Here is a 25,061-nt window from a genome sequence, read left to right as displayed (position 1 = left end):
AATCTTATCACTTTGTAATTTATATTTATCTAAAGGTTCTATTTTTTTTAAAAAAAAAATATTATCTATGTCTTAATGTTGCACAACGACATGCAAGTAGTTAATTATTTAAATTTATAAGTATTTATTTATTTTATAGTAATTACAATATCTTTTATTATTTTGTGGTAATTAATATTATTTAGATAGTTATATAACATTTTTTAGAAAAAATGATACTATATTACTCAAATAAAATGATAACTATATTATAAAATAATATACATTTAATAAGTAAAAGTTTTATTTAAATGAATTATATGTCATACCTTATAAATAAAACATATTACGTAAAGTAAGTAATCTATGTTTTCATTATTTTAATGCACATTACCTATTTTGAAATGATCATAGTAGGAGGATTAAATATTTCCCCTTAGTTATGAGTAAATTTACATCCTTAGTTTAGTTGGAATTAAAAATTTGAGAACCATAAAGTTACAAATTAAATGACAAATGTAATTAACATCAGAATTCCTTTGAATTTAAATTCTATATTTTTTGTTAGAATTTTGTGTGTTTGTTTCTTTTTTTTCTGTTATTTTCTTACTTTTGATTTCTGTTAAAAAAAAGCAACACGAGGATTGGATGCGTTGACCATGCCAAGCAAAAGAACCAATCACTAAACATAATATATTCCACTAATGATTATGTCTGCTCTTTGATAATTACTAACCACATAAATCATAAAATGCAGTAAAAAAAAAAAAAAGTTATACCAAGCTTAAACTAATCTTTATCTAACTATTTATTTATTTTTAATATAATTAATGCATATTCATAACAAATTAAATGTTGATAAATTCTACAGAACTTATTATCTTACTGCAAAATGAAGTCTTATTGGGTTTAGAGTAAAATTACATTGTGGGTTTAAAGGTGAAAATTGAGATATTGTTGGACAGGAGAAGTAATTGAGAAATTGAGATTGATATGAATGTAGGGTCAAGATTGCACATGTAATGGAGATTGAAATAATGTGTGGTCAAAAATGGTCGCATGGGTTAGGGATTGATATCGATATAGAATAAAGGTTACAAGTTATAAATCTTGTATATTTATGACTAATGAAAAAATATCAAGTTATGATGTCCAAAACACTTGAAATTAATATATCTCGAGATTAGAAGTATATGGGTGTATTGTATTCATACCTTGTAAAAATAAAAGTGATTATGTGTGTGAAATTGATATATTATGGATTATGATTGTTATTATGTCTTTAATGATCGTGACTACACATTTGTTATTGATGTAATTCTGTAATTGTATAAGTATTCGTATATATATTAAAAGTGATATAATAAAAAGATTAAAAATAATTATGAGTTCAAGATTTATACAATGTATAGTTTGACATATATGTATATAAATATGATCATAATCAATTTACTAAAAAATCTATTACATTTGTATGAATTATTTAATGTCTCGGTTTTTTCTTTCAGCGACACGTAGTCTCAAATAAGTTAATATACAAAACATTCGTATTTCAATTCAAATCAATCACACACATAAAGAAAAATACTGCAACTAATTGCTCAATTTCTAATAGAACTTCTCAACCGTAAGCACATCAATACAGTAGAGTACGAATTTTATAAATTATTGTTTTACATGCGATTTATATTACTACTAACTATGTAAGTATCAAATTCTACTAGTAGTAAATCTTGTTCCGTTTCCTCTATATGCTAGGTTCGAAAATCGTCAATTCCGATCCCCACTCCAGTCCTACTTCATCTATAAATAATAGAGAGTGATTGCATATAACTCAGTATAGTAAATTTAAATCACAAGTATAGCATGAAAACTCAATTAAAACCTCATTCTTATATGTTTTCCCTTCCCGTTACTTTGGTCATGTTTTCTTCCTACCCACCACTCCCATTACTGCTCCTCTAACTCTATGGTACTACCACGTCTCCTCTGCAATCAATTGTCAATAATACTAGGTGTGGTTACCCCCTGACATCACCTCCCCCTCAGCCCTGACTCGGCCACTCACCCACATTATTATCCCTATCCGTCACCAGTCTCAGTGACCATTCTTTACCTTTCCACCACTCGCCTCCTAGCTGGCCACCCACACACACCATTACTGTTTTCTTCCGTCACCAACATCGGCGACTCAACCCGTTACCAATCTGGAAACTCCAAAGCATCATCACTATCAGCGATCGACTTACTTTTTTTAGGTAACAACAATCAATATCGGCGTCCCTAACTCAACCACCTATAGGACAACCTCACTTTATCCCTACTCAATATGCCCCGCATACTCGCATACCTAACCCACACACCGGGTATTCCAACATTAGTTATTATTAAACCATTAACATTGTCAACAATTACCAAATATACAAACATATTTACAGAATATACACCAATACACATCCATACATAACACATTTACACAAATACACATCTACACCAAATACTCACACACACAACCCCTATATGCCTACACTTGCAGTTTCCAACCATTCCACTCCTCGTCCCTCTATTTCATTCTTTTTGTTTTTCTCGACTTCCAGCACTATTCTTCCTATCACTATCACTCTCTCACAGCCCTTCGTTTTTTCCTATCTATTTCTTTTAACATTTTACCTCCTATTCTCCCGTACTTGTTCTACTTCCAACCGTTCCACTATCAGTCCCTCTCTTCCCTCATCTTTGTTTTTCTCGGCTTCCAGCTCTTCTCCCTATCATTATCAATCCCTCACAGCCCTTCGCCTCTCCCTCTATTTCCCTTTCAGCATTTCGCCTCCTATTCTCCTGTGCTCGTTCTACTTCTCCAGACTTACACTAATTCACCTCGCCTCTCCACGGACTCTCTTACACCTGTTCACTCACCGTCCTCCTTTCTCTAACCGTAACCGAAACTTACCTTTACTCTCCCATTCCTCACTTCTTATACTTCATTTCCTAATTCCTTATACTATCTAGACGACACCTCACCGTACTTATCGATCTCTCCTCCTGCGACTTCCTCCATTTCTCTTTACGCATAACTCTAACCGAACTGTTATGCCACTTACGATCTCTTTATGTTATCCCATTCCATTAATCATTATTTCCTAATTCCATTTCCTTAGCTACTTAGACATTCCTTCAATATTTACAAGTTATAATTTCCCATTTTATCACCATCTTATACTTAGTATTTAAATTTACCATACCTCCGGTCTCCATCGTTTTTCGCGCCTCCGTAGCTCACACCGTCGCCTTCCTCATTCTCCCGCTCTCTCTTCTCGTTCCTTCCCTCTCCGACCTCTCTCTCTCTATCGAATCTTCTATCATTGGCCTCCTCATTCTCTTTCCCGTTCTCCCTTTTCTTTCCTCCTCTGTTTTTCCTTTTTTTTAAAAAAAAAAATTTCTTCCTCATATTTATACTCCCCCTACTACTCATCCTGACCTCCATCCCATCTCACCATCTACACTCATCCTAGCAGTCCATTCCCTCTCACAAACCCCACCTATCTTAGTTGTCCATCTCATCCTCCAAACAACACCGTTCGCTCCTCTCCTTCTCCCAATAATATATATATTTATTATTATTACCATATATATATATATATATAAATACATTATTTTTTCCTCCATCCAAATCTAAGTTATTACAATTATGATGTTAAAAATATTAAACGTTAATAAAATTATTCATTTATATTAATATGATAAAGTTATTTGAAATATGATTTCAAGAGCGTTAATAAATATTTTAATAATAAAATATTATACTCACAACTTTAATTGTCATATTATCTCAAATTTTAATAAATCATATAAAAAGATAATATAATTGAGTCATAGAGCTATATATACACATATACAAATATTAATGTGTATTTGATTACTATTAGCCTAATTTTGATGTCAAATACTACTCAAAAATTACGTTTAATTACATGGAATTGAAGTAATTGTAGTTATCAATTGAAAAAATTGAAATGCAAGAGTGGGAGCAATTGTTGATAGTAAAATTTTGTAGGCCTTTTTTGACTAATTAAATTCAATACGCTCAACTCTTTTTTCTTTACAATGACTAGTGATTTTGACACTACCATGATTCCTACCCAATCTCACCTATACATACACAGCAAACAAAAAAAAAAAAAAAAAAAATCACCATACGATAATGATAGAGTTGAAATTTCCCAATACGAGAGTTTGTAATTGCCACTTTTCATTATATATATATAAGATTTTCTTGCCACTAATTCACAATTTTTAAGTTTATTAGCATATTTGAAAGTACTTTTAAAGTTTATTTCACTAAAATATTTTCAAGTATCAATGATGTAATATTTGTAGTAATTTAACAAAAATTAATCATCATAAAATATTTGCACGAATTATGTGTTAATATAAGACAAAAAGATTCAAATCAATTTTGAAAATGATAAATACATTGAATGTTATTTTAAGAATAAAATGTACCTTAAAGATTTGAATATTTATATCAAATTGGATATGTTTTTAAAGGTAAAGCATGTTTTACGGGTCATCATAAATTTTTTTTAAAATATTTTATATTCTCTGTATATATCATAGTATTATTAGGCAAACGAAATATTTTAATATTTTTTTTTATTATACATTAAAATAATCTTATATGAAATTTGTCAACAATTTATTTCTATTTAAATTTAATAATGATATATTTAAAAAAGCTTTCGGTTATAAAATTTAAATTAAAGAAACAAAAATATTTAACATTGATTTCTCAGCCATATTTTTAAATTTTATTATTAATTTAAAAAGAATTTCATAATTGTTGTATAAATAAAAAATAAAAAACAAGTAATATAATATGTGTGTGTGTATATGTTTAAATAAAAAATTTGAGAGGCCATATTAACAAACACCTTTGAAATTTAAACTAAATTTGTTTATAGCCAGCAGCAAAATTGTCTTGTCCCATTTTTTATTTTTTCTTCATTTTTTTAAAATAAAAAATTAATAATAATAAATAAATAAATAAATAAATAAATAAACTGTCTCAAAGTAACCCTGAAACCTTAATAAAAAGCCAGCTTGTCTTCAACATTCCTCCCCCTCCTCTCTCCATCTTTTTCCCCTTCTTTCATGGGTCCCTCCTCCTCTGCGTTCTCCCACTTGGGTTATCATTAAATCTTGCTCCCCCAGCAAACTCACTCACTCACTCGCTATCTTTCTCTTTCTTTTCTCTCTGTATTTCTTGATATTCCTTTATGGCGGATCGCTCGCTCGAGGATTTGGAGTTTTGGCTTCCTTCCAAGTTTCTAGCTGACGAGGATTATAATAACAAACTCATGGACAAGGCGGGCATCGGCGCTGGGTTCGGGGCGAATCGTTTTTGCTTCCCTTCAGAGTTTCCTTACGAGTTCGACTCGTTCGGGACCACCCCCTCTAATCTCAGCTCCCCCGTTGAGTCCGTCTTCGGGTCTACTGAGACAGAGAGCAGCGATGAGGAGGATTTTCTCGCTGGATTAACTCGTCGACTTGCTCTCTCAACTCAGAGAGTCTCTGTCCCGAGCTTCACTCGGGAGAAAACCGAGGTGGGATTTTAGGTGTTTTTGTCTTTATTTTGGTTTTGCTTTCGTGTTTTTTTGAAGTGAAACTGAGTCGCGTTGTGTGTCTTTCTGTGTTGTTTTTTGCTAGGAGAAGAGCCGAGTCATGGCCAGTTCGCCTCAGTCGACTCTGAGTGGAGTTGGTAGCTGGTCCGTGTCGAGCAGTGGCAGTCCCAACGGACCGTCACAGGTGTCCTCTCCCCCGACGACGCCGATTGTTGGCAAAGACGATACTTGGGATCTGATTTACGCGGCGGCGGGGCAAGTCGCGAGGTTGAAGATGAGCGGAGAAGGACCCATCAAGTGCGCAAATCAGCAGAGCAGAGGCCTCCTTGGTCCTCCTCGAACCCCGAATCACGTGCCTCCTATCAGGAACCCTAACTCTGTTTATCACAGTAACCAGAGTTTTCCTCAAAATCTCGCTCACACCAGTCAGGTAAGAAGGAAACCTTTTTAACTCAAAACCTTTTGAACTATTCATTATAGCGAGAGATACCCAACTCGGTTCTCAGCTCGAGAGAGTGTAAGCCGTGGGAGATTCATGTGGGTTTATCATATTTTCTTGCATTTTTTACTAGTCGGGTTGTTCGGTTCAGAAAGTTACAAGTTTGGGGTTTTTCTATCTTCTCGGAATGAATTTATGTTTTTCAAGTTCTTTTTCTGATTTCATCACCTTCATTGCAGTTAATGCGGCCGAACCTGGCAGTGAAGCACCATAGCGGTTCAGCCATGGAGAGGCAAGTGAAGCTCTGTTGGCAAGTTCAACAGCAGCAACAGATCCAGAGGAGGGGCTGCAGTGCGGTTGGGTACGACGACCGGCGCTGTTCACGGCCTCTAGGCCTGCCCCAATCTTCATGGCCGTCTCTTCAACAGCAACAGCAGCAACTGGTTCAGTCTCACCAGTCCCGGCCGGCCATGCGAGCCGTCTTCCTCGGCGGATCTGGTGTCAAAAGAGAGTGTGCTGGTACGGGTGTCTTTTTGCCTCGAAGATACAACAACCCAGCTCCTGATTCTCGCAAGAAATCAAGTATAAATCTTTTTTACTTCACAGATTTGAGTCGTTTCTCTCTTTGGTTTCTCTAATTTTCTCTGGAAATTATCCAAATTAACCTTTCCATTGTTTTGGTTTTCACAGGTTGCCCCACGGTTCTCCTTCCAGCCCGAGTAGTTCAGGCTCTGAATCTCAACTTTGAGGACATGAATATCCACCCTCAGCCACGATTCAGCCCTGGCTTTGTCCCAGAATATGGTAAGCCAAATAAGAATACAGCTCATATTTCATTTATGTATGTCTGAAGTTTCTTTGTTTGAAACTCCGTGCTTCTGTTTTTGCAGAGATGGGGAGAACAAATTCTGTTATGACTCAACAAAAGCGAAGTTTAAGACCGGAGACTGGCATCAGCCATGAAATGCATTTGCCTCAGGACTGGACTTACTGATTCACCGATTAAGTGTTGTTTTGTTGGACTTGAAGAAGGAAGAAGATGATGATTGCAGTGTAAAAGAGATTAGTAGTTTCTAATAGGTAAAAATATGGGTATTTGATTTACTATTTTCAAGGAAAAAACAGATTCAAGAATGTGTGTGTAGCTTAGGAGCAATAAGAATTAGATACAGGGCAGCTCTTCTTTGTTGCTTATATATTTTTTGTTGAAGGAGGTTGCAGCAGCTTCTGATAAGTAGGGATTATATAGATGAGAAGTAGGAAGTAATTTGGGGAAGAGGGTTTTGTTTGTTCTTTTTGATATTTTGGTTGTAATAAGTTGATTTTCTCTTCTGCCAATCATGATTTAAGAGGTTGGAGAATGATGGTGGGTTTTTTGTTTTTGGGGAGGTCTTGAATCTGGGAAAGTTTGCCTGTGAGAAAGTTTGATGTTGTTCTGGGAAGGATTTGTAGTTGTAGAAGAGGAGTCCATCAAAACCTTCTTGTAATATTTATCCCCTTTTGGCAGGTGATATTCTACAATAATAATATAATAAGAAGAGCATTTTGTTTTACAAATCCATTTGGAACTCTGTTTTTCTCTGCTTTGATTTTTCCATTCGATGATGGGTTTTTGTGATAGTCTCTGTTCTGTTTTATCATAGAAACAGGGCTTCCCCCTGTTTTGATTTGAATATATATAATTCACGATTTATAAAAGATTTATATATGGATCCTAATAATAATGATATGTTTCTTCCCATGGAAAAAGCTCTTTTTTCTTGAATTGGATAAGGAACTGAAAAGGTGTACTTTTTTGCTAAAACAAGGTTTAGGGTTTTTTAATTTAAAAGTAGTTTTAATTGACAAATGATATTGTTTGTAAAGATCTCTCATATATATATATATATGTGTGTGTGTATATTTTGACAGTTGGGAAGCACATTAGGGGTCTTCATTGATTTGATAATCAAAGGGACCCATCTTTAAATGGATTTTGATGTAATGCAAATTTTGTTTTGATGTACAAAAATTGGTAGTGGCATATGACAATCCAAGCATAAAATTAAATTAAAAATACACGATTATGAAATTGGGGGGTGTGTGTACCAACTATATATTAACTACAATGGTTAGTAAAATTAATTTGAAAGTTGGTATGTCTATAAAATTCAATTGGGGTTATATAAATTTTAGTGACCACTAATATTAATTAAAGGTTATGAAAATTTTAGAATTACAAATCTTTTAGTCTTAGAATTATTCTTTTGATATTGGAAACAAAAATATTTTCAATACACAAATCTAATATGAAAATACTCAAAACTCTAAAAAGAATAATTTGATTTGATTTGTGACTTTAATCTTCTTGGTAATTAAAGACATAAAGAGAAAAATTGTACATCAAATTTCAAATTCAAACACCAACAGACAAATTTAACAATTTAAACAGGGAAAATTAAAGTTTCATAGGCAGAGATTATATGGCCTTTTTCTTTTTCTCTCTCTCTCTCTCTCTTTTTTTTTTTTTTTTTTTGGAAAAAAATTCCTCCTTTAGATATGGTGATAATCATGGCCGCTTTAATTAAATAAGAAAAGAGGAAATTGCTTCAGCGTGAAGCAGAAGCCTGCAAAGGACATTAGGGTTTGAGGAAAAGAGTAAGGCATAATAAAATTATAATTCAATCAATATAATAATTTTTGACATTCCATTTTAAAAATTATAAGTTTCAACTTTTAAAATTTAACTTCAACATTTTATGAATATATCATATCTGCTAATACTGATCATAATATTTTATTTTAATTTATTGGTGAAATTAAAATAAACATAATCAGATTGGAGAAGATCAAAGGAAAAAAAAAATATATATATATATGTGTTCTTGTTTTAATTTTTAATTTTATTTTATTTTTTTGCTGTATCTTCTCTCTTGAACAGTGTCTGTCATTCTATTCCAAAAACGTCTTCTCTGCTCAGTTTTGCTTTTTCAACATAAAGAAATATCTATATATACACTAAAAGCAAAAGTTAGTATGAGACATCTTTGGTAGTAGTGCTCTTGGTGCTTGCAGTTTTGACTCGGTCAACATAGTTATTTAAATATTTATGGTTTTTACCAATTTCTTTTTTGTCTTTTTTAAAGATTCAAAATATTAACTCCCACCATTCTCCCAAAAAATATACATATATATATATATATATCTAAACTAAAAAAAAACCCTTTTTTTCTTGGTTGTTTAGATTTTAAATATAGAGACTAGAGCACATATATCTAAGTATTTTAAACATCAATTTTTTAATCCCAATATATATATATATATATGTATTATATAATATCATAAGCATTGCTTATTGAACAATTTGAAATTGGAAGATGTGGAAAATGGGTTCATTTCTATATTTAAATTAAAACTAGACTTTTTGTGTTGGCAGCACAGCACATGGGGGTGGGTGAAGTGTACAATAGCTTAACTTCAAAAAGCTTCAAATTTTGGAAATTGAAAACTCACATTAGGGGGTTTCCCCCAGGTCAAACGGGTTGCGGTTCAAAAATTTGTTTGATTTGGATCAAGCCCGATCCGATAGCCCACTGGGTTGGGCCCAATAAAACTAGCCCATCAGTTTCGTTTCGGCAGACTCGTGCTGTTTATTTTAACGCATAAAATATTTTATTTGAGAGAGGAGATGGTTTTTTATTTTGAAGGAAGAAAGTTTTGTACATACAATTTATTATTACTTTTGTTTAATTGCTTGCTTAATGATGAAGCAGGCTTTGTTTAGTACACAATTTTGTATGATTTACATGTAATTATATGTTACATATGATTGTTGGCATTTATATAACATATATAAGTGGAGTGAGGGAGGCCTTGTCTTGTGGAGAACTGCCTACCATTTTGGTAACAAGCCTGATTAATTTAGTGATTATACCATTAAACAAGACATAATTATCACTACCCAGTTATATATATATATATATATGGGGTAATTATTCATAATGATTTGAGATTCCAGCATGCTATGGTAAAAATAAGGGAGACAGAAACGGATGAGGACGTCATGATTTATTGCTAAAAAGTATTTACCTTGGCAAGAGTTGAGTTAAGTTGACTTGTCAAATTGGAAACTCATCGTTATCAGACTTATAACACCGTTAGTTTCGTGCCTGGTGGTGTGTCCACGTGGAATAATGTATAAAAATTACCAGCGTGGCAAACACGTGTCTGCCACAATGGCAAACAAAAACTTAGCCACCTGTACGGTCATCCTCTCCTCTGCTTCCAACGCGAGCTGATGATTTTTAATTTACGTTATTTATTAATTTATAATCAAATAAAATATATCTTTTAATTAATTAATTAGGATTGGTTGATGTTGATTTATTTTTAGAAAATTAAATATTATGTAATTAGTGCTTGAAATAATGTTTTATTTTAAAGTTTGAGTTAATTTAAATTATAAATTTATAAAGTTTGAATTAACGACACTTCCTTGTTCACGTCCGTCGACGTAGGCTGAAAGCCGTCCTCCTTCCTGTCCTATAGTTCAGGTACTGGTTGCAATCTTAATATATATCATATATGTATATATTATATGCAGAGGGAACCCTACAAATAATGAAATCTTCGTCAAACTTATCCAGACGTTAACTATTTATACACACACACACACACAAATATATGCAGTTGTTGTTGTTGTTGTCGGTGATTTAAAAAATTAAAAATTTGAGTAAAAATTACATTTAAAAGTAAAATAGAAAATGAATTAAAAGCTCTGTTTTTGTAAAATGTTAATTTAACCATAATATAAAAATGAAATTTGGAATAAAATAATTTTCACCAAATTAATAATGAGAATTTTATTTTTTATCCTTATAATAAAGAAGAGTAACTTATTTAAAATATTATATGACATATTTTTAAAGATTTAAATTTAAATAACTAATATTGTTGAAATAGTTATTAAGTAAAATGCGTTATAGATTTAATTAAATTAAACATTGTGAATAATTTATTCTTTATTTTAATTATTAGAGCATTTAATAGTAAACAAAATATTTGTCAAGTAATTTATATCCAAACCTACCCCCAAGGTTCCTTGGTCTTAGTAATTAGCATTATGTGTTGGAATGAGCAAACCTACTATTCTATTGATCATTTTTAAGAATCGATATTTCGGTTAACCACGTGCCCTTATATACAAACATATAAATATTATTTATAAGCATGAGCGGGCAAGCTGTGAAAATAAAAGGCGCAAAAGAATGGAGAAGCAGATCATGTCATCCACACCAAAAAAAATAAAAATGGAAGAAAGAAAAGGGAGGAGAGTCGTCTTGTTCCCATTGCCATTTCAAGGTCACATACGTCCCATGATCCAACTGGGTAACCTTCTCCATACCAGAGGATTCTCCATCACCATCGTCCACACCACCTTCAACTCTCCTGACCCTTCTCTCTACCCTCACTTCACCTTTCATTTCCTCCATGAAGATATTCTCTCTCAATCCCAAACAGATATCATTGCCTTCCTCAAAGTTCTAAACACCAACTGCCTTCAATCTTTTACAGACTGCTTGGCTCGGTTGCTCTCAGATGATCATGAATCTCCAATTTCTTGCTTCATTTCAGACGCGGGTTTTACTTTTACTGGGGAAGTTGCTCGCCAACTTAATCTGCCCAGATTGGTTCTGAGAACCGGCGGTGTAACTTCTTTCTTTGTTTTTGCTGCTTTCCCATTTTTAAGGGAAAAGGGTTATCTCCCTATTCAGGGTATATTTTACATATCTATACGTATTCACCAACTATATATATATATATATATATAATAATAATAATAGATGTCATGATTTTTCTATTGAAAAAATATGTCTGTAACTGGGTTTATTGATTTGGGTACCAGAATCTCGATTAGAAGAACAAGTTGCAGAGTTTCCACATCTCAAAGTGAAAGACTTACCGGTGATAAAAACCTGCGATCCAGATTATCTGTTCGAGCACGTCAGTGGAATGGTCAATGGAGCCAAGTCCAGTGCAGGAGTAATATTCAACACATTTCAAGAGCTTGAAGACGCTGCAATTGCAGCTCTCAGCCAAGATTTTCAAGTTCCAATCTTTCCCATTGGTCCATTTCACAAACTCTTACCAAACAGCCCACCAACGCAGCCTGACCAAACCGCCGCCATAACTTGGCTAGACAAGCAGGCGCCCAGCTCAGTCATCTATGTCAGCTTTGGCACCTTAGCAGCACTAAACGAACAAGACTTTGTGGAAATAGCTTGGGGATTAGCCAACAGCAAGCAGCCATTCTTGTGGGTGGTCCGACCCGGATTAGTAAACGGGTCGGACTGGGTTGATCTGTTGCCAAAAGGGTTAATTGGAGACTTGAGAGAAAGAGGACTCATAGTGAAATGGGCACCACAACTCCAGGTTCTGGCCCATCCTTCAGTTGCTGTATTTTGGACTCACAATGGGTGGAATTCAACATTGGAGAGTGTTTGTGAAGGGGTACCCATGATTTGTATGCCATGTTTTACCGATCAAAAGGTGAATGCAAGGTATGCAAGGGATATTTGGAGGGTTGGGTTGGGATTTGAAAGTGGTAAGTTAATTGAGAGAGAGGAGATTGAGAGGGTGATAAGAAGAGCAATGGTGGGTGAAGAAGGGAAGGAGATTAGGAAGAGGGTTTTGGAATGGAAGGAGAAGGCTAGGGATTGTTTGGGGGCAAACAATGGGTCTTCATTTGAATCACTGGAGAGACTGGTAAGTCACATTTCGTCATTTGATTCCCTTGTTTTCTCCTCTCAATAAGTGCTTCAGGCAAGTTTTTTGAGTAGCACCAAGTAGTACAATGAATAAAAAATGTAGAACATATATATATTTTTTTTGCAATCGGAATCGCATTAAAAAATAGTTGTAATGTTGGGTGCTGTAATATTTATTGAAATAACTAATTTTTTAACAGTTAAATGTCCCCTTTGATTTAAATATATTTTATTTTAATTCCACTTTTAATCCTTATTATTTAATTGACAAGTTATATATTTAATATAGCATAATACAATAAATAAGTTTGATAGGAGTGGAATATTTTGTATTTTATTTGTTAAAAAATGAATTACCAAGATAATTAATTTGAATTGGATGTAAATGTTTTAATTATAACATCAATTTAAAATTTATAGAATAGTTAGTAGTAGAAAGTAACTAGATGTAAGTCAGATTGAGTTAATATAAGTATATTAGTTGATTAACATGGGTTATTCCTATAACCAATGTTAATCAGTTGTAATTAAATTAATTAATTAGTGTTACTCTCTCTGTATAAATACATATGGTACTACAACATGAAAGAAGTTTGGACATTAATACATCTGGACAACAACATGCAGATAAGAGTTTTAGTGGACATTTATACATAAACAATTTTTATTTATAATTTTGTAGAATTTGTTATTTAACTAAATAATTAGGTTTAATCAATGTTGAATTGTAATTATCTTATTTTTTAGGAAATTAAATACCATATAATTAGTGTTTTAAATTAAAATTAATTTATATATAAATATATTTAAAAACACATTAAAGTCTTAATTTTGAATTTAGAAATTTAAATTCACATCTGTTGAAATAGGCCGAAAGCCGTCGTAGTCACGTCGCTTTTCACCGTCCCTTCCTGTCCTCATGTTCCGGTAATAGTTACAATCTTATATATATATATATCATATATACATATATATATATATATATATTATAAAGAGGGAACCCTACAAATAATACAATCGTTCACCTAATTTATCCAAACGTAAACTATTTATATAACTCGAACATAGGCAAAATTCGGTTAATCATAATATGTGTATAGTCAAAATGTATGCAGTTGTATTGGTGGCAGTTCTGGTGTCGGTGGGGAGAGAAAAACTTTTATTTTTAATTTCAATTAGTTTAATTTATTAATGATTTTACAAAATTTGGAATAAAATAATTTTCAACCACATGTTCTCATATTATTTGTAATTATATAGAAATATATAAATGCTATATATAAGCATTACCCGGCTCTAGTCACCGGCAAGTTGTCAAAATAAAAGGCGTACAAAGATGAAGAAGCAAATCATATCATCCACAAAAAAATGGAAGAAAGAAAAGGGAGGAGAGTCGTCTTGTTCCCATTGCCATTTCAAGGTCACATACGTCCCATGATCCAACTGGGTAACCTTCTCCATACCAGAGGCTTCTCCATCACCGTTGTCCACACCACCTTCAACTCTCCAGACCCTTCTCTCCACCCTCACATCCGCTTTCATTTCCTCCATGAAAATATCCTCTCTCAATCCCAAACAGATATCGTTGCCTTCCTCAAAGTTCTCAACGCCAACTGCCTTCAACCTTTAACGGACTGTTTGGCTCGGTTGATCTCAGATGATCATGAATCTCCAATTTCTTGCTTGATTTCAGACGCGGGTTTTACTTTTACAGGGGAAGCTGCTCGACAACTTAAGCTGCCCAGATTGGTTTTGAGAACTAGCGGTTCAACTTCTTTCTCTGTTTTTGCTGCTTTCCCATTTTTAAGGGAAAAGGGTTATCTCCCTATTCAGGGTATATTGTACATATCTATACATATCATCAACTATATATATATATATATATATATGATAATAGATGCCATGATTTCTTTATTGAAAAATATGTATGTAATTGAGTTTATTGATTTGGGCATCAGAATCTCGATTAGAAGAACAAGTTGCTGAGTTTCCACATCTCAAAGTGAAAGACTTACCGGTGATCAAAACCAACAATCCGGAAGATCTGTTCGAGCTCGTCAATGGAATGATCGATGGTACCAAGTCCAGTGCAGGAGTCATATTCAACACATTTCAAGAGCTTGAAGACCCTGCAATTACAGCTATCAGCCAAGACTTTCAAGTCCCAATCTTTCCCATTGGCCCATTTCACAAACTCTTGCCAAGCAGCCCGCCAACACAACCTGACCAAACCGCCGCCATAGATTGGCTAGACAAGCAGGCGGCCAGCTCAGTCATCTATGTCAGCTTTGGCACCCTAGCAGCACTAAACGAACAAGACTTTGTGGAAATAGCTTGGGGATTAGCCAATAGCAAGCAACCATTCTTGTGGGTAGTCCGACCCGGATTAATAAACGGGTCGGACTGGCTTGATCTGTTGCCAAAAGGGTTAATTGGAGACTTGAGAGAAAGAGGACTCATAGTGAAATGGGCACCACAACACCAGATTCTAGCCCATCGTTCTGTTGCTGTATTTTGGACTCATAATGGGTGGAATTCAACATTGGAGAGTGTTTGTGAAGGAGTGCCCATGATTTGTATGCCATTTTTTACTGACCAAAAGGTGAATGCAAGGTATGTGAGAGATGTTTGGAGGGTTGGGTTGGGATTTGAAAGTGGGAAGTTAATTGAGAGAGAGGAGATTGAGAGGGTGATAAGAGGAGCAATGGTGGGCGAAGAAGGGAAGGAGATTAGGAAGAGGGTTTTGGAATGGAAGGAGAAAGCTAGGGTTTGTTTGGGAGAAAATAATGGGTCTTCATTTCAATCATTGGAGAGACTGGTAAGTCACATTTTGTCATTTGATTCCCTTGTTTTCTCCTCTCAATAAGTGTTTCATGCAACTTTTCTCAGCAGCACCAAATAGTATATTCAATAAAAAAGTAGACCAATTATTTTTGTAATTGGAATTATATTAAAAAATAATTGTAAGTTGGGTGTTACAGTAATATTTATTGAAATAACTAATTTTTTAACAGTAAATATATTTTATTTTAGTTCTACTTTTAAATGCTTATTATTCAATACACAAAATTTAGTTGTAGTTTATACGTTTTTAATATGACATAATACAGTAAACATTAATAATATTTTCAGTTTGATAGCAGTGGAATTGTTGTATTTTATTTGTTAAAAAATGAATTACTAAGATAATTAATTTGAATTGGACATGAAATTTTTTAAGTCAAAATTGAATGCAACATTAATTTAAAATTAATAGAATAGTTAGTAGAAAGTAACTAGATTTAGTTAGTGTAACTAAATTAGTTGAAATAGTTAATATAATTTTTTATTAATCTTGTAGTCAATGTTAATCAATTGTAATTAAGTTAATTAATTACTTTTTCTCTATGTATAAATACATAATAAGTTATTAATGAACAACACACAATACTCCTTTTTTTTCCTTCTTTTTTTCTCACTCTCTCTCTGTTTCTCTTTCTCTCGAACATTTTTGGTTCAAACTCATCTTATATTTAGAAGTTGATAAGATTTTTGATGATATTGAAATCCAAGATGGTATCAGAGTTCCATCAGTATTCTTAATCAAATAATTTTCTTGTAGCAACTAAAAAAAAAAAAATTTTTTTAAATTCAAAAAAATTATTAAAACGTTCAATTAAAGTTACAAAAATAAAGAAAGTAAATTTGTGAATGAATTTATCTTTTTTGATTAATCAGTACATCTATTCAATAGATACTGTTTCGAATTTATCGAAAATAAAAAAGATTCTATTTATATTAAAAAGAGAATATGTTATTATAATTTATTTTATCATCGTTATCGATAATAATTTTTATTTTTAATTAGAGCGATAAGATATGATATTAATTTAAAAAAATAAGCTGAAATTTTTAGACAAATCTACACAAATTCTTAACAAAAATGATCTAACATTTAATGTTTGGAATCGATGCAATCCAATACTTCTTTCTTAGACAATGAGGTCTACGTCACCATTAATTGCACAAAGCGTGATATAAATAGATTATGATTTGCATGATCGGTTCACTTAGGGAAATGTCGTGAGAGTCTCCGATGCGCTACTAAAATAAACTTATGTCACTTTGCTAAGCCAAAAAAAAAAAAAAAAAAAAAAATTCCTTCTCCAGTAAGTAACTCAACAAGTAAAACAGTTTTTAATATGATACACCTTGATGTTTGGCAGCAAGCTTTGATTAATTTAGCGATTATACCATTAAACGAGACATAATTATCACTGACGAGTTATGTGTATGTATGTATGTATCTAATATATGGGGGACAATGATTTCAGATCCCAGCATTGCTGCGGTTAAAATAACGAAGATAGAACTGGATGAGGACATGATGATTTCATTGCAGAAATATTTAACCGAGCAAGCGTTATATAAAGTTGACTTGTCAAATTGGAGACTCATCATTTATCATACTTAGTGATTTTTAATAAAAAAAATTAATATTTTAGTACCCAAATTTCATATTATTTTTTTAAATTTAATTATAAATATAAATAATATTCACCTCATTTCTCTCTTTCAATTATCATATTTTCTCATGTAATTCAAATTAAAATCATCTACTATTTGTGGAAAGAATTTTTGTTATCCAAACCTACCGATGATTCCTTGTTTTGCCAATTAACGTTATGTGTCCGAACAGAATTTTTAATGTTGGAAGATTCGGTTCATGCACTTCACTTGCTCTCATGTTATTATATAGAAATATATAAATACTATTTATAAGCATAAGTTGTCAAAATAAAAGGCGTAAAAGGATCATATCATCCACACAAAATGGAAGAAAGACAAGGGAGGAGAATCGTCCTGTTCCCATCGCCATTTCAAGGTCACATCCGTCCCATGGTCCAGCTGGGTAACCTTCTCCATACCAGAGGCTTCTCTATCACCATCGTCCATACCACCTTCAACTCTCCAGACCCTTTTCTCTACCCTCACTTCACTTTCCATTTCCTCCATGAAAATATCTCCTCTCAATCCCAAACAGATATCATTGCTTTCCTCAAAGTTCTCAACACCAACTGCGTTCAACCTTTGACAGATTGCTTGACTCGGTTAATTTCAGATGATCATGAATATCCAATTTCTTGCTTGATTTCAGACGCGGGTTTAACTTTCACTGGGAAAGTTGCTAACCAACTTAAGCTGCCCAGATTGGTTTTGAGAACCGGCGGTGCAACTTCTTTATCTGTTTTTGCTGCTTTCCCATTTTTAAGGGAAAAGGGTTATCTCCCTATTCAGGGTATATTATACATATCTATACATTAATACCAACTATACATATATATATATGATAATATATGCCATGAATTTTCTATTGAAAAATACGCAAGTAATTAAGTTTATTGATTTGGGTATCAGAATCTCGATTAGAAGAACAAGTTCCAGAGTTTCCACATCTCAAAGTGAAAGACTTACCGGTGATCAAAACCACCAATCCAGAAGATCTGTTCGAGCTCGTCAATGGAATGATCGATGGAACCAAGTCCAGTGCAGGAGTCATATTCAACACATTTCAAGAGCTTGAAGACCCTGCAATTGCAGCTATCAGCCAACACTTTCAAGTCCCAATCTTTCCCATCGGCCCATTTCACAAACTCTTACCAGCCAAGCCACCAACACAACCGGATCAAACCGCCGCCATAGATTGGCTAGACAAGCAGGCGCCCAGCTCAGTCATCTATGTCAGCTTTGGCACCTTAGCAGCAATAAACGAACAAGACTTTGTGGAAATAGCTTGGGGATTAGCCAACAGCAAGCAACCATTCTTGTGGGTGGTCCGACCCGGATTAGTAAACGGGTTGGACTGGCTTGATCTGTTGCCAGATGGGTTAATTGAAGACTTGAAAGAAAGAGGACTCATAGTGAAATGGGCACCACAACTCCAGGTTCTAGCCCATCCTTCTATTGCTGTATTTTGGACTCATAATGGGTGGAATTCAACATTGGAGAGTATTTGTGAAGGAGTACCCATGATTTGTATGCCATTTTTTACTGACCAAAAGGTGAATGCAAGGTATGCTAGAGATGTTTGGAGGGTTGGATTGGGATTTGAAAGTGTGAAATTAATTGAGAGAGAGGAGATTGAGAGGGTGATAAGAAGAGCAATGGTGGGTGAAGAAGGGAAGGAGATTAGGAAGAGGGTTTTGGAATGGAAGGAGATGGCTAGGGTCTGTTTGGGGGAAAATAAAGGGTCTTCATTTCAGTCATTGGAGAGACTGGTAAGTCACATTTTGTCTATTTGATTCCCTTGTTTTCTCCTCTCAATAAGTGTTTCATGCAAGTTTTTTCAGCAGCACCAAATAGTATATTCAATAAAAAATATAGACCAATTATTTTTGTAATTGGAATTATATTAAAAAATAATTGTAATGTTGGGTGTTACAGTAATATTTATTGAAATAACTATTTTTTTTAACAGTTAAATGTCTCCTTTGATTTAAATATATTTTATTTTAATTCAGTGTAAAAAACTTAGTTATAAATTATATGTTTAATATACCATAATACAGTAAATGCTAATTATATTTTCAATTTGATAGTAGTAGAATATTTTTAATCTTATTTGTTAAAAAATAAATTACCAAGATAATTAATTTGAATTGGATATAAATGTTTTAATTATAACATTAATTTAAAATTAAGACATAATTTTATTTAAAAATCTATTTAATTTTTTACATTATTGAGTATCATCAAAGGTCCATAATTTATTAGATGATGATTATTACAAGAACCATTGATTTCGTTGGATAAGTAAAAAGAACTCAAAAATGTAGATGATGATATAAAGAAACAGCCACCATATCTTATTTATGTCCTCACTTTCAGAAACTCTTAAGTCTGCCCCTTCATTTTCTCAATCCTTGATTATTGTTTAGCTTCTTGTAATCAATTATATATATATATAGACATATATGTATATACACGCACAACATGCAGTTATATATATATATAAATATGTGTGTGTGTGTGTATAATAACATGCAGTTATTTGCCAAATGGGTTCATGGAAATTGTTGGTGGATTAACATTAGAACAAAGAGGATGAGGAAGAGGTAGAGGTCGTGGTCATGGTTGTGGTCAAACATTTAAAAGAAATGAAACTCAAGATGATGTCGATAATGAAGATAAAAGTCAACCATCAAATAGAGGCTGTGGAAGAGGACGATGAAGAGGAAGAGGTAACTATAGAAATTCGAACAAATCAAATATTGAATGTTACAATTGTCATAAATATGGACATTATGCTTGGAAATGTTGTAACACTTTAAACGAGAAGGAGGAACAAGCCAACTTTCTTGCTAGCATGTAAAGAGGGAAATAGTGATACACATAATTCATGGTACTTGGATAATGGAGTAAGCAATAACATGTGCGTTAATAAAGAAAAGTTTATGGAGCTTGATGAGAAGATTAATGGTAATGTTTCTTTTGGAAACTCTTCAAAAGTTCAAATTCAAGGAAAATGTACAATTCTAATTTCTTCAAAAAATGGTGGGCATGTACTTATTACTAATGTTTACTATGCGTCAAAGTTAATAAGTAATACTTTGAGTTTGAGCCAACTTCTTGAAAATGGATATGAAATTCACATGAAAGATTATTGTCTTTGGCTTAGAGATCAAAGTGCTAATTTGATTGCTAAGGTGCACATGTCAAAGAATAGAATGTTTATCTTGAATCTCAAAACTATTGAAGCAAGATGTTTGAAGGCTAGTATGGAAGATGAAACAGGGTGTTAGCATATGGGATTTGGGCATTTGAATTTTGGCGCACTAAAGGCGATGGGAGAAGAAAAAATGGTGAAAGGAATGCCATTAATCAATAATCTTAATCAATTATGTGAAGCATGTCTACTTGGAAAGCATTCAAGAAGGAGTTTTCTAAAATAAGCTACTACAAGAGCAACCAAGCTACTTCAACTTGTGTATATTTTTTAAAGAAAAAATCAGATAATTTTGTTGTTTTTAAAAATTTCAAAGCTCTTGTAGAAAAAGATTGTGGTTATAAAATAAAGTCTTTGAGAACAGATAGAGGAGGTGAATTTATTTCATGATTTATGTGAATCTAATAGAATTCGTCGCCCTTTAATGATTCCAAGATCACCACAACAAAATGAAGTTGCGGAAAGAAAGAATATAACTATTCTTAATATGGCTAGAAGCATGTTGAAAGCAAAAAACATGCCAAAGGAATTTTGGGCCGAAGCAATTTCTTGTGTAATGTATTTATCTAATAGATCTCAAATATCAAATTTGAAAGACATGACTCCCCAAGAAACATGGAGTAGAATGAAACCTAATGTCAACCATTTGCGAGTTTTTGAAAGTATTGCATATGCTCGATGATCAAAGTATGAAACATATTTTCATTAGATATGATGCAAACTCAAAAGGCTATAAATTATATAATCCAAGCAATGACAAGATCATGGTAAGTAGAGATATTGAATTTAATGAAAAAGAGACTTGGAATTGGGAGAAGAAAGAAGAAAATGCTTATGATTTCTTTCCATACTTTGAAGAGAAGAACTAAGAGACCATGCTACCTTTGTAAGAGGAAACTCCACCTCATTCTCGAACTCATGTTACATCACCCATTTCTTAAGAAAGTTCAAGTGAAAGGTCACGAAAGTTGAAGAGCATTCAAGATCTTTATGATGAAACTGAGAAGATCACTAATTTTGATATAAATGATTTGTTTTGTCTTTTTCTTGACAATGAACCAATGAATTTTGATGAAGCCATCAAATATGCAAGATGGAGACAAGCCATGGAGGAAGATATTAAATCCATAGAAAATAACAACACATGGGAACTATCCATTCCTCCTAAGGGACATAAAGCTATTGGTGTCAAATGGGTCTATAAAGCTAAAAAGGATTCTCGAGGAAATGCGAAAAGGTATAAGGTAAGACTTGTGGCTAAAAGATACAAACAAAAACATGGGATTGATTGTGATGAGGTTTTTGCATCAATTGCTCGCATGAAAACTATTTGTTTGTTCTTAGCTATTTCAACTCAAATAAAGTGGAAATTTTTTTCAACTTGATGTAAAATCGGCATTTCTTAATGGCTATCTTAATAAAGAGGTTTATGTAGAACAACCATTGAGTTTCGTGGTTGAAAGACATGAAGATAAAGTGTTGACATTGAAGAAAGCTATGTATGGGCTAAAGCAAGTGCTAAGATAATGGAATAGCTATATAAATAAGTATTTTAAAGATAATGAATTTGTTCGTTGGCTTCATGAATATGCTCTTTATGTGAAGTATCATCCTAACGGTGATATTCTATTTGTGTGTCTATATGTGGATGATCTCATCTTCATGAGCAACAATCCAAGTTTGTTTGAAGAATTTAAGAAAAACATGTTACTTGAATTTGAAATGACTGATATTGAACTCATGTCTTATTATTTGGGCATTGAGATAAAACAAATGGAAGATGATATTTTTATTTCTCAAGAAGGCTATGCAAGAAAAGTCTTAAAGAAGTTCAAAATGCTTAATTGCAATCCTGTGAACACGCCTATAAAATATGGAACCAAGTTATCAAAGTTTGATAATGGGAAAAAAGTAGATCCCACTCTCTTTAAAAGTCTTACGGGAAGTTTGAGATAGTTGACATTTATAAGGCATGATATTCTTTTTGAAGTTGCACTAATAAGTCATGTTATGGAAGCTCCTACCACCTCCTACATGAATGTTGCTAAAAGAGTTTTATGTTACCTTAAAGGTATTATTGATTTTGGGTTATTTTATTCATCTTCTAATGACTTCAACCTTATAGGATTTTGTGATAGTGATTTTACTGGAGATATTAATAATAGAAAAAATACAACTGGTTTTATATTCTTTATGAGTAATTGTGCAATTACATGGAGTTCTAAGAAGTAAGCTATTGTTACATTATCAACTTGTGAGTCTGAATATGTAGCAGCAACCTCTTGTACTTGTCATGCTATATGACTTAGAAGATTATTGAAAAAATTCATTTAACATAAGACGAAGCTACTAAAATTTTTATTAACAATAAGTCCACACAAGCACTAGCCAAGTACCCGACATTCCATGAACGAAGCAAACACATAGACACAAGATATCATTTTATTAGAGACTACATTGCTAAAAAAAAACTGGAACTCAAGCACGTAAAGACTGAAGATCAAGTGGCAGATATTTTCACAAAACCACTCAAGTTTGAAATATTTCAAAAGCTACGCATTAATATTGGATTGTAAAGGAGATTTGCAAATTAAGGGAAAGTGTTAAAAATTAATTTACAAATTAAAATATAATTAATTTATTAGTGGTTGAACTTCTTAAATTAGAGTCTCTATATATTTTTTGGGTTGGTAGAAGTTGTGAGTCATAAATTAGATTTATTATATTTGTTGGTGGTTATAATTAATTCTAATAGTTGTAATAGTGCCTATAAATAGGCATGCACTTGAAGTTTTTTTACAAAAAACCAAATAGAAAATTCTTGAGTCTTCTCATTAGTCTCTCTAATCTTTTCCTCCTATCTCTAACAGAGAGAATCTATCGACAATGTCGATGTGGCGGACGACTTGATCGTGGTTGTAAACGGAGTTGACAAATGTGACCTTGACTCCGGCGAGACCTAAAAGCTCTACCAACTTTAACATGGAGTTCACATGGCCTCACGCAGGAAATGGAAAGATGAGTACATGAGGATGAGGAGAAGAAGAAAAAGAATTGTGGTCCATTATTTGGGAGATTATAAGAGCTCTGTGTCTGGTCTTTCCAATTGCAAGTGATGAGTAAGGTTTGTAGCTCTCTGATTTATAAGAGTCCCACAAGCTTGACTTTTAGCTGTATATATAATATGTGTGTAGATATATGCATCACTTGAATAAGCTAGTGTTAGCTATATTAGTTAGGATCACTGGTGAAATTAATGACTTTACGAGGAAGACGACAAGTTTGATTTCACCTTTAAAGAATACAATTTCAATAATTGTGCTCACAAGTTTTTCTATTGCCGATGTTTTAAGAAACTTTCAATTACATACCTATTTATAGATATTATTATAATTTTTAAAATTTTAAATAATTAATTCTAACTATCAATAAATTAATTAACATATAATAACTTTTATTTATGAACTGTAACTGCAACAAACTAAATCACACATAATTATATTTTTAATTTGTAAATTATTTCTAACAACAAAAAACCAACTTCAAAATTATTTTGTTTTTCTTTTTTTTTTTCTATATGAAAATGATTTTGTTGGGATTTTTCCCTACCCAAGTTTACAAGTTGCATTTATCCAAAAAATAAAATTTATATCTTGACTTAATTTAAGATAACAAATTTATTAAATAAATTATTTATAGTGTGAAAATTAAAAAAAAAAATAGTTCAACAATGTAGAAAACTAAGAATTGGTATAATTTAATCAATTTAAAGTATTCTATATAAAATAAAATTAATTTTGAAATGTATTCCATACTTCGATTTGAATACTGACGTTAACACAGAGATAATTAATACCAAATTTTACTTACATTGCAACGATCATCATATATTGCTATACATCCCTTGCATTACACTAGTATTAAGGTTTTCCAAAATCATGAGGCATACATATAGATTTTCATTATTAAACTAGCTAAAGTTATTTACAGAATACTCTCAAATACATATTTAAAAGGCCATATAGGACCATATGCATGTCCATTATGGATTTAGAACTTATTTTTGGGTTTCCTTATATGAAAGGATGTCACAGTGAATTTGAACGAGTTGCACTAAATCAGTAAAAATATGATAATATTTTATTAACGGAATCCAAAACAAAATTTATACCAATATGAAGATAAAGCTTTTTTTTTTTTCTAAAAAGTACTAGTTTATAAGACTTATAAAAGCTTCATAATAAAATTTTCTTTTACAAATCATTACAATTATATTTATTTAAAATACTTCACTATTTATTTGCACTATTGGTTTTTCTTTTCTATTTTCTTCTTCAGATTTTACATTTTTGAAAAATCTTATTATTCTTATGATTGTTTAAATGTGGATTTGTTTTCAATTCTTATATCATTGTTTTAGTGTTTGTATCATTAATACTTGTCTCTTTTAAAATTTTCACTGTTCTTTCCACTTATTCACTTATTATAGTTTACTTTTTATTTTTCTTTACTTACAATTCACTTTTCATTTGTTTATTATTCTTATAATTTATTTTATTTTACTTACCCTC

At 32.4% G+C, this 25,061-nt stretch overlaps 3 protein-coding genes and 1 pseudogene across 4 annotated transcripts; all 4 read left to right on the top strand.

The window, feature by feature from the left end:
- Nucleotides 1–5,085: 5,085 nt before the first annotated feature.
- Nucleotides 5,086–7,596, top strand: LOC110819390 (uncharacterized). Its single transcript, XM_022048559.2, has 5 exons — nt 5,086–5,582; nt 5,686–6,030; nt 6,279–6,621; nt 6,730–6,843; nt 6,930–7,596. The coding sequence occupies exons 1-5, from the start codon at nt 5,256–5,258 to the stop codon at nt 7,031–7,033; spliced, it is 1,233 nt and encodes a 410-aa protein (XP_021904251.1). The 5' UTR covers nt 5,086–5,255; the 3' UTR covers nt 7,034–7,596.
- A 3,646-nt stretch (nt 7,597–11,242) lies between these two features.
- LOC110819318 (UDP-glycosyltransferase 76F1-like) lies at nt 11,243–12,990 on the top strand. The gene is made up of 2 exons (XM_022048465.2): nt 11,243–11,793; nt 11,924–12,990. Exons 1-2 carry the CDS (start codon nt 11,286–11,288, stop codon nt 12,829–12,831), a joined length of 1,416 nt encoding a protein of 471 aa, XP_021904157.1. The 5' UTR covers nt 11,243–11,285; the 3' UTR covers nt 12,832–12,990.
- A 1,092-nt stretch (nt 12,991–14,082) lies between these two features.
- LOC110819385 (UDP-glycosyltransferase 76F1-like) lies at nt 14,083–15,803 on the top strand. Its single transcript, XM_022048552.2, has 2 exons — nt 14,083–14,619; nt 14,744–15,803. Exons 1-2 carry the CDS (start codon nt 14,154–14,156, stop codon nt 15,649–15,651), a joined length of 1,374 nt encoding a protein of 457 aa, XP_021904244.1. The 5' UTR covers nt 14,083–14,153; the 3' UTR covers nt 15,652–15,803.
- Nucleotides 15,804–17,556: 1,753 nt separating this feature from the next.
- Nucleotides 17,557–19,241, top strand: LOC110819295 (UDP-glycosyltransferase 76F1-like; annotated as a pseudogene). Its single transcript, XR_015816837.1, has 2 exons — nt 17,557–18,063; nt 18,183–19,241. The product of XR_015816837.1 is annotated as a UDP-glycosyltransferase 76F1-like (transcript).
- Nucleotides 19,242–25,061: the final 5,820 nt, after the last annotated feature.

Source organism: Carica papaya, chromosome 2, assembly GCF_054855325.1.
Source record: "Carica papaya isolate Zhongbai chromosome 2, ASM5485532v1, whole genome shotgun sequence".
Classification (NCBI taxonomy): domain Eukaryota; kingdom Viridiplantae; phylum Streptophyta; class Magnoliopsida; order Brassicales; family Caricaceae; genus Carica; species Carica papaya.
The sequence above is the reverse complement of the archived record's forward strand: the minus strand, read 5'-3'. Positions and strand labels throughout refer to the sequence as shown.

What these genes read in the sequence shown, in the direction of transcription:
- LOC110819390 (XM_022048559.2), top strand. Translation starts at nt 5,256, where the DNA reads ATGGCGGATCGCTCGCTCGAGGATTTGGAGTTTTGGCTTCCTTCCAAG. An exon ending in ATCTCGCTCACACCAGTCAG is followed by an intron (nt 6,031 to 6,278) that starts GTAAGAAGGAAA and finishes CCTTCATTGCAG; the next exon opens with TTAATGCGGCCGAACCTGGC. An exon ending in TGGCTTTGTCCCAGAATATG is followed by an intron (nt 6,844 to 6,929) that starts GTAAGCCAAATA and finishes CTGTTTTTGCAG; the next exon opens with AGATGGGGAGAACAAATTCT.
- LOC110819318 (XM_022048465.2), top strand. Translation starts at nt 11,286, where the DNA reads ATGGAGAAGCAGATCATGTCATCCACACCAAAAAAAATAAAAATGGAA. An exon ending in GGGTTATCTCCCTATTCAGG is followed by an intron (nt 11,794 to 11,923) that starts GTATATTTTACA and finishes TTTGGGTACCAG; the next exon opens with AATCTCGATTAGAAGAACAA.
- LOC110819385 (XM_022048552.2), top strand. Translation starts at nt 14,154, where the DNA reads ATGGAAGAAAGAAAAGGGAGGAGAGTCGTCTTGTTCCCATTGCCATTT. An exon ending in GGGTTATCTCCCTATTCAGG is followed by an intron (nt 14,620 to 14,743) that starts GTATATTGTACA and finishes TTTGGGCATCAG; the next exon opens with AATCTCGATTAGAAGAACAA.